This window comes from Platalea leucorodia (assembly GCF_965183815.1).
Source record: "Platalea leucorodia genome assembly, chromosome: Z".
NCBI classification, from domain to species: Eukaryota; Metazoa; Chordata; class Aves; order Pelecaniformes; family Threskiornithidae; genus Platalea; species Platalea leucorodia.
The window spans coordinates 31,599,270-31,614,581 of record NC_138858.1 but is presented as its reverse complement, the minus strand read 5'-3'; the positions used below and the strand labels follow the sequence as shown (position 1 = coordinate 31,614,581).

Genomic DNA, 15,312 nt, shown 5'->3' with positions numbered 1-15,312 from the left:
ACAGCAATCATACAGTCTGCTCAAAGCAACATCTATTTGAAAAAACAGCAAGCAAAGTAAACAGACCAGATTCTTGCTGTCTTGTTTGTGAATGGTGACAATTCTTCTCTCACTGGAGCCTTCCTGGCTTGCTTGTTTAATGCTGACATCAATGATATCAGGAAAATCACAGTATGTTTGTAAATCCTGCAATAAATATTGGTTATATAATGTCAGTAATAACATAAATAGCAACTAAAAAACCCCACCTATTTGCAGCATTAGAATTCCTACAACTCTGCACTTGTAAACTAGCAACAAAGAGGATCATAAAACCTTAAATGTGTCATTACAAATAAAGAAAGGAGTTTTCTGTTTATGGGACCACACTAGTAGCATCAATTAAGAAAATGCACAAAGATCCGGGAACCATAAAAAGAAATATCCATACAGCGGTTGAGATTTTTTAATTGTAGGTATTTCTTTGCTCTGTAGTATTTTGTGAGGATTAACAATGGAACATTCTGATTAATCTTTTGGGGGCACTTTTTTTTTTCAGAACTTATTATTAGCATCCTCATTACAGAGGTTTAGAAAGCCTGTTAAAAATCCAAAATTTCATTCGTTCAGAGTGATACAAGCTGAAAAATCTGCTACCAAAGAGGCGGATGTAGTATGAATGAAGAAGGGGTCTAAGAGAAGGTTCTCTCATGAGCCATGGTCATCACTAACTAGATAACTTGAAGCACTGATCCTAATTACATGGGAAATACAAGACACATTTTTCTTCGATAGCAAGTTCAGGTAGTTTTTGATACTATGATATTCTGTACCACTTCCTTCAGTCTTTCACAAGTCAAATTACAATGTCATATAAATCATACTTTGTTTTGTTTTCAGTAGAACTTCAGATGCTAAGTAACATCCTTAAATAAAGGCAGATTCTTCCAAAGCAAATAGATTTTATTCAAGTCAGAATACCCCATTTATATGGCTGCAAGCATATCCTAATACATAAACAGATGTAATAATCAAAGCTGTAAGACGCAGTGGGTATCAACTAGAATAAATCAGCTCAAATGCATCCAAGTCCCTGAAGCTCTATTTTCTCATCTGGTTGTTGGAAATGCGAACTAGCAAAACAAATGTTGTCACAATCTACCCCACACATGTCATTCCTGCCTTCAAAAAAAAAATTTTGTTTCAATTCAATATCTTAGATTCATCAATGTAGCTTGCTGAAAGAAGAGTTACGATCACATTTACAAGCAGCCTTGTTAATTTACTAAGTTTTCATAACAAGTTTATAAAGAGTTTGTGTGCCAGTGAACATATATGCAGCCTACACCATGTCTCTGTCAATAAGTGGGATGATAATATTATTAATTATGAAAAAATAATTTGGCAATCCCTACAGGAAATACAATCAGTTTAAAAACTACTCTTACTAAAGGCTTGGTTGCCAGGCCCAAACAGCATAGTATGCATAAATTTTGTACACCTAAAACTAGAAATTGCAAAATCTAACGTTTATGTTAGCTCCTGCCAAACCAACTGGCACTTACAGGCAACTTAGGAAAGGCAGAGGGCTGATAAATAACAACTATGAATGAGGTAACTGGACGTAATGTCAATCTACAAATATTTTAAGAACACCACACTTAAAAAAATCAGGGTATGTAATCAGATTTTTTTTTTTTTTAAGTATTACAGAAAAAAAATAGCATTTTTACAAATTATTATAGCACACTGTGAAAATACAACCTTTTGTAGTTGGGTCCTCACTGCTATATATTATGCATCAAAACTGCCAAACTAACAGATGCAACTGTTCTGGAAAACTGACGTGCTCCACTTTGCCTTTAATTTTACCTTTGGAAAATTCCCACACTCTCAATGTATACTGCTATGAGTTTGTATCAGATTCTGGTAAATTCGACAAAATGAATAGTCATGCTGGGAAATCACACACACACACAAAAAAAATACTGATAAATAAAAATGGAACAGCCATGGTTACTAGCACTTATTGAAACCATTTAGCATCTAATTCCTGAAAAAAGAGTATATGGACCCTGCAGTCGCAGAAATTTTACTTTAAATTTGCTAGCTCAGACACTGGTAGGAATCTAACTGCAGCAAGAAAGAGGCATAGGGAAATTTACCTGCTTTTTGGAGTCCTTAAAACCATTCTTTCAAAGAGAATTTGAGGATTTGTGCATTCTACCTATAACTGGGGGCAGGGTCATTACTTTTCCACATTGATTTTTTTTTACAGTAATGAAGGTCCAACATTGAATTTTTCGTTTGTCAAGCACAGAAGTATTACATGTTCAAATACGACTTTCTTCCAATACTTCAATTAAAAAAACTAATTTTAAAATCCTGCACTGTTTAAGTCAATACATTTCTGTGAGCCTCAGCCATATGGCAATTGTATCATCACTGTGAAGTAAAATTTACCTACCAAATTTACCTGGGGTAAATCAGAACTTCTAACATAAGCTAGTCACTCTGTCACATGATAAACTGTACAATTATTAAAATAATGAAAGAAATTACCTGCTCTGCCAGTGTCTCATAGTCTTTAAGTTTTCCTCTTAAGCACTGAATTCCACCATTTCCAGTTATTACAATGGTTGCAAAACTTTCCTCTCCAGAAGGATCTCCACCAGGTTCTTTTACTTCAAAAACCTCTGAATAGAAGGCAGACTGAAGGGTTTCCAGATTTATAAGATACTTAAGTTTCAAGTTTCTGGCAGTAGCTTTGCATTGGCCAAACTGTTGTATAAATTTGCGGAACCTGTACCTTATTCTTTTTCGCGTCAAAATGTGGTAGCCTTGGATTTTTGCTCGCACACATTTAGGCAAAAACATTTTGTAGCTGTGAACACATAACCAGCAAAAAAACTACTAATTTTATCCATTAAATCCAGCAAAGATAATTAGTTCTGTGCTAAACAAGTCAACGTGAAAATATCTTTTCCTCTATTCTTTAAACTGTAGCATAACAAGGATCCTTTCTTCAATCTGTAGCGTGTTCTTTCAAATACAGCCCTGTCTCTTCTTCCATTTTCAATTTTTCCCCTCACTCAGTTTCAACATAGGCTATACAATGCATTTGCCATAAATCCAGACATGTCTGTTCTAGTCATTACTGAAGTTTTGAGGTAAGGCATCAGAAGTTACACAGTTGCTTTGTTCAGTGTAGAAGTTGGAAAGAGGATACTGCACAGATAGAGGCAACTACATGGACAGAGGACAGATTTCCTGGCTGAGAATACAGGTGGTAGAATACAACACTGTGGCTGGTCCTCACTGAAGTTCCTATACCACAGTCCACACTCTGTCAAGGGGCAAAAGAGTAGGTTGTCACCTGCAATCAGCTGGCCAATTCGTTGTCTCATTCTGTTTTTTAATCCTTCTGCTAGGTTTCATTAAAAGACAAACATCAAGCATTAAGTACTAAGCAGGGACATAATTAACTCAGCCAGACTGGAAACCAGTTAGGTTGATAAACCAAAGTGAAATAATAAACTCAAGCAAGTTTAGCAGAGATCTGCCCAAGATGGTTAAGAGCCTGGAGCACGTGACATGATAGAAGAGGTGAAAGGGAGCTTAATTTGTTCAGCCTGGAGAAAAGAAGGCTTAAATAGGGTGTCCTACTAATTGTCTTCAACTAACAGATGGTTATGGAGAAGACTGAATCAGGCTCTTCTCAGACATGCACAGTGAAAGAACAAGAGGCAACAGACACACAGTATCACAGAGGAGACTGATTAGATACGGAGAAAATCTTCCTCAATGAGGGTGATCATACATAGGACAAAGCTGCCCAGAGACATGGTAGAATCTCCACCCCTGACATTTTCAGAACATGACTGGATGACGCCCTGAGTAACTTCATCTAACTTTGAAGTTGGCCCTGATCTGAACAGGGGCGTGGATCTGATGACTTCCAGAGGTCTCTCCCAAGTCAAATTATTGCTTACATCCTTTCCCACATGAGTGGCCACTGCCTTGCCTCTCATTAAGGGAGCCAAACCCATGTACTCAAAACCACGAATGGCCATCATGATACAAGCTTTCTATTAATTTCTAGTTAACACTATACGTAAGTTTATGGAATCATTATGCTAGAATAAATCAGTTGCCAACAGCTGAACATCTCCTCCCAGATGCTAATGTGCATAAATACTGGTTTTTGATATCAGATAGGTGTGATACAGTTATGAAATATGAAGTCACCTGACTGAATTGTAAATAGCCAGTGGGGTTTGGTCCTTTTCTTTGGCCACTCTCATCATATCCAGAACAGCCATCCCAAGGCATTCTTCTTGTGTTTCATGAGTTACAGGCATCTGTATCCATCCATCCAGAAAATCATCTCGCCACTGAGAAAGAAGAATGCAAGAAAGCAAAATAAAAACTGTAGCACTGCTGCTCATCAATAAAAGTTTTTTGGGGTGCAGTTTTCTTGTTTGTTTGGGAGTTTTTTGTTTGTTTGCGAGGTTGGTTTTTTTTAAGACTGCATTCTTCTCAATGAACCCCTTCGTTTACAAAAAGCTGCACAAGTTCATCATGGATACCAGCTACCATCATGCTTAGAAACACTGTTTTCAAAATATTTTAACTTCCAATCTTTAAAAGGTCCATTTCGGGAGGATGTTGTTCTACATTGTGTCAGTCAAAAACGAAAGTCACACTGAAAGATTTCCACATGGTAGCGGCACAAGAAAGGAGCTACATACTCTCACTGGTCTCCCCACAACTGCCATTTGATCTTCATCTCTCCAAATACACAGTATGACATGGAATTTAATGGTCATTTTGAGTGGGCTTCAAGCTGTCAAAAGAGCCTACACAGTTACTATCAGAAGACGTGAAAGGCAATAAATGCTAACAACCTTTACCAATCTGCATTAAAAAATAATCAAGCAAATCATACCTGTGCAAATAGGTAAGCCATGACAATATCATCAAGAACAGGGCTTTCTGCACCTCGGATAATGCCATACCGATATGCTCTGCTGGTGCCATTGCAATACCAGTGGGGAAAATAAAACCTGTTAGGAAATATTTAAGCAAACATCAATAAACAGATACTTTCACTTACCAACACCAGACATTAATCCCGTTCATAGACATGTAATTAGTGTTGGCTGATTTGGAAGACCAATATGAAGCCCCAGCTAGTCAATAGAAGCCTTTGGACCTAGTTCTTGATGTCTTGAAGTACTACAACATTTAAGCAGGGTGATAACTTGTACTGGTAGGAATGAGGAGCTCTGCAAGGTTATTCTCACTAATAAGAATACAGAGAATTTTGTGTTACTGTCTTTCAGTTTCCTTTGAGACAGTTCCTAAAGAAACACTCAGGCCACGTTATGCAACGTAAAGAAACAAAATCTTCTACATAACGAAAACTATGACTGTAGCTTTAGACGTCCACATTCAAAAATCAGGTCAGAGAAAAACGGTTCTATTGCAGACATCTGCCTGACTACACAGGATAATTATTCTGCATTTCAGAACTGCCACTAATTTCAAACAGGCAAGCACAGAGGAGATGAGATGTATCATTATTAAGAAAAATATTATTTTTATTTCTGCTATACTTTTAATTGTTTGTTTCTTCAATCCAACATGGCAAACATATGGTATACAGACAATCAATAAAATATGTTATTCAAACCTACTCCAATAATTTTGATTCTTTTATCTATCTTTTATCCAGATATCACCAACAATCTGTCCCTAACTTCTTAGAGAAACTATGGTTCAACTAAATATCTTATTGGTTGTGTTTTCTCACTTTTTTTTTTTCTTTAACCATGAAAAGTGCATAACATTTGATTTAGATTACCTTATCCGGTAGATTAGGATAAGTCTGGTTGTTTCATCTACATGGAAGATGTGATTTGGGGGATACCACATTCTCTCTGTTTCACTCATGAGTGCAAACATGTTATGATACACTGGCATGATACCTAAAGAAAGAACAGAGAAGCAAACATTTATAGGAACTTGTTTTCACAGAGAATCAACCTTATTAAAAAAATATTCTGGGTTAGAAGTAGCAGATTGGTACATGTTCCCCAACTACTTGTTGCGCTGCTTTATCACTGTCAACAGCATTGCGATCATCACCCCATAACCCTCAGACTGTTTTTGCTGGTTCAGTTTCTCATTCTTCCTTTATGTTCTCTGACAGCAGACTGTGTTCACCTGTTATCCTATACGTCACTGTTACACTACAAGATCTTCTCTGTATGGCATTTAATACAATGGCTTCTTAGCTTCTCAGTTTAGTAACAGCAACAACAGTTCATTACCTTTTTCCTTACCTTTTCTAAAAGCAGATATAGGCATTAATTTTAATATTATAGACTGATGAAAAATTAGAAGTAAAGCAATACAAAGAAACTCATCATGACCAGGACAACCACCTGACATTTACATTTTAGTAGTTCAGTTGAGAACAAAACCAAACATGTATTGTTAATTAAACCAAACTGGAAAATATTTTTTTTCCCCTCAAGAATTCAGGATTGTTTTAATGAGAACTGAAAAGCAATTCTACTTAATCACAAACTATGGAAACCAGTTGAGCATCAACTCTTCAGCAGCACCAGAATTTTAATTTGGCTTTGGGGCTCCCAGCTGGAAGTATAACCTAACATAAGATAGATGCCACAGCATTGTACTGTGCTGCAGTACAATGCGTGAGAATTGACAGCACAAAAGGATAAACTTCAACCACTGACAAACATATTTTAGAGGATGGGAAGAGATACAGGTCTAGATGTCAGAGACTAGGATGAAAATTACAGTGTGAAACTCACAGTAGGTCATAATGAAAGAAGACTATGTTTACGTTAAAGCAAGATGGTGGAAGAAGGAAAAATATTGAAAAAATAGCAGATAAAGACAACAAAAGTAACGTAAAATGATGCTAAGAGACAAAGGAATTCTGGGAAAAGGCAAAGTACTCACAACCCTTCCCAAAGACTCAGAATGAAATCATAGAAATTCACACCAGAAACCAGGAGGGAAAGAAAAAAAAAAAAAAAAAAAATCCCTTCTTTCTTTCTGTTCTGAACAACATCTAAGTAACTACTGAAGGGAGCAGACCCAAATTTCTTTCATCACATCTAAAGTGCACGTAAGACAATCAGTTAGAAACAACTAATCAACTCCACATATAAAACTGCATAAGCTTGTGGAACAAAAAGTAATCCAGTCTTAAATAACAACTAGCTTAAATTTGTTACAAAATGGGGTTTGTCTCTGTAGGGAGCCAGTAAGATGGCTAGGAACAAGAGGTCTATTGTGCAGATGTCATTAAACTGCTGAAATCTACAGGCTAATCATCTGACGCTTGTTTAAACTAAAATTCACCAAAATATACCAGAACTACGTGTCCTAACACATGATTTTCTATGAAAAGGAGTCATAGACTTACAGGAAACTACAGAAACGGAATGAATTATGTAAAGTAACCAAAGAGAAACCAAAACTAAACAAAACCCCCAAAGGAATAACCCTGAACAGATTAGTAACTGAACGACTGGCTGTAAATCTAGATGTTGCAAATATATGGTGCAGTAAGACATATGCTGTATCCCAAATCATTTCAGATCATTTACAGTGTAAGGTATGTGAATCACCAGCCTATTTCAGGATTCTAGCCATATGCTAAACACCATTCAAGGCAATGCTGAATATTTACTTAGTCTCACTAATACACTTCCCGTAACTATTAACAATCCCATGTAAGCACACTGAACAAGAAAAAATTTCCAAGTCATATTCTTAAACTAAAATGTTAAGCTGCTGTATTTCACCAAATACATTACAGGCACCACCACCCCACCCTGCCTCTCAAAAAAACCAAACCAAAAAACCCCACAGATATTTCAATCCAGTTCATATCATTGCCATTCTGAAACCTGAACTAAGCAAGGAACATGACATTGGAATTCCCCCTACAAATCAGAAATGTTGGCATTAACAAAAAAAAAAATCCTCTTTGCTGTCTTCCTATGTATGAAAAGTAAACTGTGCACTCAACCATCCCTCATACTTTAGAATTTCTAATTCTGAATGATAACTTGTATACTTGATAACTGCCAGTGCTCAATGACATACGTATCATACGTGTTTTTCAAGAAAAGAAGTTACACTTCTGTTTCTTTTTCATTTTACTCCCCCTTAAGAATTATGCATTTATGCCAGAATATTGTTACACTTGAGAAAGTTCAACAACTATACAAATAGAGCAAATCCTCTTATTAGAGTCTTCAAAATTGTCCAGAAAAGTCTGATGAAAGCAGAAAGGTCAGAAACATCTCTTTTCATGTAATGCTTACCCGCACTATTAATTGCAGGGACTTTTCAAGTGAATGATAACCGCAGTATTTAAGTGTTTTCTCCAGAAACAATGAAAACCAAAAGACTGGGGGTGGGGGTGGAGGTGTGTGGGGGTGGAGAATCAAAGTCTTCTGATGAAGCTTAGACATGTCAACAATAGTGAAAACTTCTGAGAAATGTATTTTCAACACAAGTAAAATCAGAAAAGCTGTTCACAACAGGTACAAAAAAAACTCCCTTGGATTTCGGCACTGCACTAACCATGCTATCAAATCAATCAATGATTAATTAGGAGAGGGGACAGTGACTCAGACATAATAAAGCAGAATTGTTCTCCAGCAAGGGCTATTAAATAAATTTTCTGGACTATTGCAAAGAAAAAAAAAACATTACTATCTCTTGACAAGTATTTTATTTAGTATACAAGGCTAAATAAAGGAGCCTCATCATGCTATACAGACTGTCAAGTAAAATCATGAAAGGCTGTAACACATAAGTTTATTCCTCAAACTTCTACCTCAAGCCTAAAAAAAGAATGATTTGCATAGTAGTTTCTTCCTTTCCTCATTATGATTTTAGAGCTCCACATCCAGAAAAGTCACACTTCATTTACCCTGAAGCAACTAAGGAAATGTAGTTTTTCTGTATTTCCTCCTTTCACCCCCACAGTATGTTTTCATTAGGTAACATTGCTGTGTAAAGAAAAAATAAAAACCAGAAACTGTAAATCACAAAAAGCCATGACACCACTAGGAAATGTGGAAGTCCTGTGTAGTCTACAGTAGAAACAGCGTCTTATGAAACTGACAATTCAAGCATATTAATAAGTCACTAGACATATACAGATGAAAGCAATTAGTTGCATGCAGTTAATGATTAAAAACAATTAAAAATCCCCAATTTTCAAGGTCCAATACAAACATTAGTCAGTTCTCACACATAACCGTCAAGTAAACTATCTAAAACTTATGAAGTCTTGCACATACCAGATGGAAAATTGCTTGGCTTTTCTTACCTAAAAATAATCTCTCACCCTCATCTTTCATGCAAACTGGAGACTTACTGAACTCTGACACCACATTCAATGTCACTATCCTGTCAACAAAATGTTTTCTGAATAGTTAATCAAAGCCCATGTTTCCTTTCTTGGCAAAGCAGAATTGCCCAGAGTTCTGACTAATCCATTCCTCACTTTGTGGGGGTGGGGGCGTTGAGTCGGATTTTCAGGAAAGGCTATCACTTAAAAACAAAACAAAACAAACAAAAAAACAACCAAAAAACAAAAACAACAAAACAAAATGCACCCTCCTTGCCCAAAAAAAAAACCAAACCCCACAATGAGTAGTTACAATCAATAACTCTGAGCCATGCGAATTCTGCAAATTCAGTATGTTAAGGATAAATCTGCTTAAAATTCTCTAGCTACTAACAAGGATCTCCTCTGAACCATACAAGCAGAGAGGTCACAGATCATCACAATCATCACATTATACAACACAGTCACCCCTTGAAAATGTTTAATTGACACTGTCAGTGCTTAGTCACATTAAATGTTTTGAAACGGGTGTTTTTACTTTGGTATAATTAAAAATTCTCTGCTATCTTATGGCTTTCTGGGAGGCACCAGCAGTTTTCAAGGAAAGTACCATGGAACTTCCAATCTATTTGCAAATCAGATGGGTGAGAATTAAAAGGTTCCTAAGGGGAGTTTCAGGATATCAACATAAAAAAACAAAACAAAACAACACAACCAAAAAACCACCCAAAACCAAACCACCAAAACACAACACCCACACCAAATCCAACAAATTCAAGGTCTTTTTTTAGCTGCCAGCTGCCTGTAACTCAGCAACCCAGTCAGGATTATCAAACTGGTTCCCTCTTGGAATTCTAGTTCCATTAAAAAGCTAAGATTTCAGGGTTTAATGATCCTAACAGAAGGGGTGGGGAGAAATCAGAACAAAAGCCTGTCAGTAAGTACATGAAGTCAGATACGTCCTACAGAGATTTAGGGTTCATACACACCAGGGAGACAAGCCACAGAAGAAAGGCAAGATGCTAAACAAAACTATGCTCCTTGGTTGACTTTGCCAAAACATTTTTTCAGTCTGCTATTTAAACGTTACAGTTACATTTAAAGTCACTAGCTCTTCATACTTTAATACTAATTTATTAAGATTTTCAAGAGCATGGCACAAATTTATTTGGCTAACAACAAAGCAATGCTTTGCTTATAATTGTAACTGTTTTAACTGTGATTTAGAAACTCATTTGCCTAGTGTAATATAAAAATATCTTCACTTTGCTAACTTTAATTCAATAACAATTTGGATTATACATACAAGTGATGCATGTACTTTTTATTCATATTATTCAGCTGATGGAATAAATGAACAGGTTGTTAAAAATTAAAAGAAAATTATTTTTCCATGTAATACCGGTCTTGTGTATAATGTATTATTCAGGTAAATTACAGTGTACAGTTCACAGTTGGTTTTTTTTTGTTGCTGTTGTTCTTTTTAATTACTTTATCTGATGATAAAAACTCTTAAATCCACTTACAAGAGACTGGGCAGTATCTTATTGCAAAATTATTGGTATAGTGTAGTTACAGTAATATAGTATACAAAACATCCTCCCTTCTGTATAAATACATCCATGATTCAAAGACTTCAGATATTCCCACTAGTCTGTATCTGATTTACCTACACCACACCAAATTCAGTTCATGTTATTTTCAATTACACCTGCTAATTTTTAAACACAGATTTTTAGATTTTTTTCATAATTTATACTCAGAGTAAAACAAAAATTATAAAGTTTACAGTTATTCTGTAAACAATCACATTTATTTATTCTGTAAAATATCGCATCAAGCTTGTGTTATCAGCACAACTCGCATCAACTCTGGTGGCTTTCCTGAACCATTACTACTACTAGTATTTGAATGGCCTTGACTGCTTGATGTTTTTATAAACTGAATACATTAAGCACAGCTTAAAAGAGAATTTCATTTAAGATTATTTGAGAGAGGAGAAAATGAAAGGATTTAAGATCATTTTTTGAGAAAACAAGTCTCTCATACTGAATTTACAAGACACATCTAGCACAATGATTCTGTAACCTCCAGAACAATTTCTCTGTCATATTTCATTTCCACCATCAGTTACTTCCTCTAATATCACTTTCTCTGTTAGGCTGAGAGCAAAGACTTGCCTTGTATTTGGTGTGACATTTATAATTTTTTACATGGCAATTAACATACTAGTTAACATTCAAAAGCTGAACCACAGCACTGACTAGTCCATTTAAAACTTATTTCAAGACATTTCATTTATTCTTGCATTTCTGGTTAGATATTCAGTTTCATGTTCAGACAGTTTTCCATATAAAGAAACAAACCTACAAAAAGCTTCATATTTATTATATTTTTTCCAAAAATGGAAAGTTGTTTTTAAATAAAATAAGAAAAAGCCTAGCTTCTGCACACATGCCTCAAACTGGCATCCAACTACAGAATAATATTTAGACAGGCTAGTATTTATATAGCCAATACATGCCATATACAACAGATCTAAAGTCAAGTCAGCACAGACTGGAAAACCTTCAATTGTTTGAACTGTGTAAAAGGTACATAACAAGACTTTCTCTGTGACTGCTCATGTTTACCTAGGTCAGTCCAGCTTGCCGCCAATAACAAATAGTCATACTTTGATGTAACCAGCTCTGCTATCAACAGATCTAATAATTGCTCAGATCACAGAGCAAGTTCATTAACAACTACCAAGTCTGTTATATTTTGGACATGCCTACTACCCAAACCACTCTGTTCTTCATGAAGTATTCTGATTCATAGCTAACTCCCAAAGGACAAGTCTTGCCAACATAAACATTATTTGACTGCACAGGCTTTGCAGACCTATGTGTTCTGCTGTACAACCACAAAACCTCCTAGAAAAAACAGAAATGAAGAAGACGTGGTACCTCATGATTTAAGCACTAATAACTGTTATGAAAGAACAAAAACCTGCAGCCATCTCAGCCTTTTCCACCAATTTAGAAAGAAATGAAGTTACAAATTCCATGGAGAAAAAGGTAGTACAATACTGCCATAGTAGCCGCCAGGCAGAAACCACTCTTCAGAGGACTCTGTCTACCTCAGCTATACAAGGATAAAGGCTCAACATGATAAAACATTTTATTTATACAAGTAAGTATAAATCGCTACTGATATACTTTAGAAACTCTGGTGAAGAATGCTGAAAAAATAGAAACAACTATAAAAGCAACTTAAGAAGTACTATTCATACAAAATTATTTTTAAAACAGTCACATATAAAAGGATACATTTAGGAACTACGTACTAGCCATCCCAGCAAAACAAACTGGTACCCCAGAAAGCTAGAAGCCTTGAGAAGGATTGGTGAGGTCTGACAAAACAAGCAATAGAGTATGAAGTCTTCAGATGATGTCATGGGAAACAAGGCTAATTGGATTTGTGGATTAGCAGGAATTGGATTTTGTATGTTTGTGATGTGGGTGAGAAGAATATCATACGTGGCTGGGGCTGCACATTTTCCTTGGAAATTGGAGATAGTGCAGGAGACAGCCAAAAAATTAAAACAGTTACGACAGTCAAGCTAAAGAAATCAATAAATTTAAGTTTTATCAAAAAGAAGACCTAAAGATAATTTGATTATGGCACATAAATATCTCCCTAGGGTTGGTGACAGGGAAAGGCAAAGAAAAACATAACTTGAACAAACATCTGAAAACTGAAGCAAGGAAAATTCAAACCAGAGAAAAAGGAAGAAAAAAGTGGACAGACCAGCAATGACAGTAGAAACAGCTAATCAAACTACCAAGGCAGTTACTATTCCAGTGAATTCAGGCTAGGTTGGGAGATTTTCTGGAACGTGAGCTTTAACTAGCTGATTCATTAGAAGGGTAACTAAAAATTTGTGTTCAGATGACTTGTTATTCCCCATCACAAAAAAAATCTAGTCACATAGGAAGCAAAGGAAGCAAGGCACCTGATGTCATGTTGATGATACAGTATATTCTTTCAAAGACCACGTTATTTTGAACATACTGAATTCGATGGATACAAGCCCTCATCAGTTTAATATTCTCGCAAGCTGGTACATGAATGTCTAAGTTAAACAAAGAAGCACTTTTTCCAACGATTATCTAGTAAAATTGTTCTGTCTCACTCCCTCAGCAATACCCTCAGTGACTACAACAGTATTTATTTCCATTAAAAAAAAATGTAACTATCGCCTAATGTAAAAATTCAATACCACTTTAACACTCAGAAAGAACACCCCCACACTAGTCTTATACACCTTTAGATGCTGTACCTCAGGGGCTGAACTAAGCTGACAAACCTAACAGAGGCAAGACCGAATCCCAAAAAACATGGGCACCAGTGCCTAGAAATCTATCCATATTACAGAAATGAGTATGGGCATATTTTCTAAAGCGGGGAGAAAAATTTTTTTTTTTTCTTCAACTGGAAGAAAGTGACTATAGAACCTTGGGGACACAGTGGAAGACATCTGGAAGATCTAGATTTGAGTCATCATCAAAAAGACACCTTAACTTTGAGAACGCTCCCAGATCCATTTGTCAAACTCAGACCTACAAGGTCATTAGAGCAGCAGAATCTCACAGAGCTAGAACTCTGCAAACCTCTAAATACCATACTACTTCCTCATGGTCTCCCAGAATGAATCCTGGGCAGTGCTTCTCCTGAACTCGTTAGAGGTACTTATCTGCCTAAAGCTCTCATATTACATGAAGAGCAACTCTACAAACTCGGATCTTAATCAGACTCTGCCATGCCTAAAGAACTCCAAGGAAAAACGGGGCTTAAACCCAGAAGAATCTTTGTGGAACTAGCATATACAAGCAAATTACCAACTCACAGCATGCAACGCAGTGCAAGACATTCAACAGCACAGAAAAAACTGACAGATCTCTCCCAAAAGTCGTTAAAACCATATTTAAAAACAGCGTAGCAATCAAAAGACAAAATCACAAAAGTGTAAGATGTTTGGAAATAATAAAATGTACAGTCAGAGTCAGCAGCTTCATATTTATGACCCACTGGAAAAGAAAGATTTGGAATTACAAGCCTTTCTTTCAAATTAATTTGCACCTGAAATGCAGCACTTGGAAAGTTAAAAGACAAATCCAGCCTTGTATCACTGCCAGCCCCAAAGTAGATATGGAGAGACTCTGTGTACATGTGTGTGTGTGTGAGTGTGCGCACACACACGTGCAGGAGGAACAAAAAGACAGTCAGTTTAGTATCTGAAGTTTATTGGAATGAATTTTCTTCATCCACAAATTCAACCTACTTTTGCAATGAAAGAAAGACGCATGCACAAAATGCATGCTTGAATTGCTTCACTACATGTCTCAGCACCTGTTCATGTTAAACTCTTGGTAAATGTTACAATTCAAAGGCATTCTTAGATATAAACATGTTTTATTTATTTATTTCAAACATACTACCCTGTCATTTACTCACGTTATTTCCTAAATGATTACGAAAAGCATTAACCACGCACACACAAGCAGTCATGTTGTATCTAATAGAACAGTTCCCATCTGCAAAGTGATTAACCATTTATAATATACAATATACACATAACTTCCAGGACCAATCTGTTTTGCAGTGCTGCATCAGAAAGTAATTCAAGCTATTTCCAGCTCCTGCTGTGATTCAACTATCCAAACTATATCTCAGCTCAATGAAAGAAGACCTCCAGGTAAAGGATAGTACACCCTCAACTTATTTGAAAAAAGATAGCAATCACTCAATTATCTCAGTTTCACAACCATTCTGACAGGAACAGTTTTGCAGCTTGGTGCTAATTACTTCTGACATTGATTACTTCTGAAAGAACAGAGATTAGCATTTCAGTTGAAATGCCACCATTTTGATGAGCTCTG

General features: G+C 36.1%; 1 protein-coding gene across 9 annotated transcripts in view; it reads right to left on the bottom strand.

Moving 5' to 3' along the window:
- JAK2 (Janus kinase 2) overlaps window positions 1-15,312 on the bottom strand; it is a 93,531-nt gene that overhangs the window by 33,594 nt on the left and 44,625 nt on the right. For 8 of the 9 annotated variants that reach the window (XR_014230762.1, XR_014230763.1, XM_082337263.1 and 5 more), the window contains 5 exons: window positions 5,846-5,969; window positions 4,928-5,045; window positions 4,228-4,373; window positions 2,542-2,863; window positions 67-186 (listed from right to left, as the gene is read on the bottom strand). Coding sequence is in view for 7 of the 9 variants with exons in the window: in XM_082337263.1 (XP_082193389.1) it covers window positions 67-186; window positions 2,542-2,863; window positions 4,228-4,373; window positions 4,928-5,045; window positions 5,846-5,969 (830 nt within the window). In the remaining 2 variants the exon portion in view is untranslated. Of the gene's footprint in view, window positions 1-66; window positions 187-2,541; window positions 2,864-4,227; window positions 4,374-4,927; window positions 5,046-5,845; window positions 5,970-15,312 lie in introns of those variants that run through there. The other variant, XM_082337268.1, reaches the window with a different exon arrangement.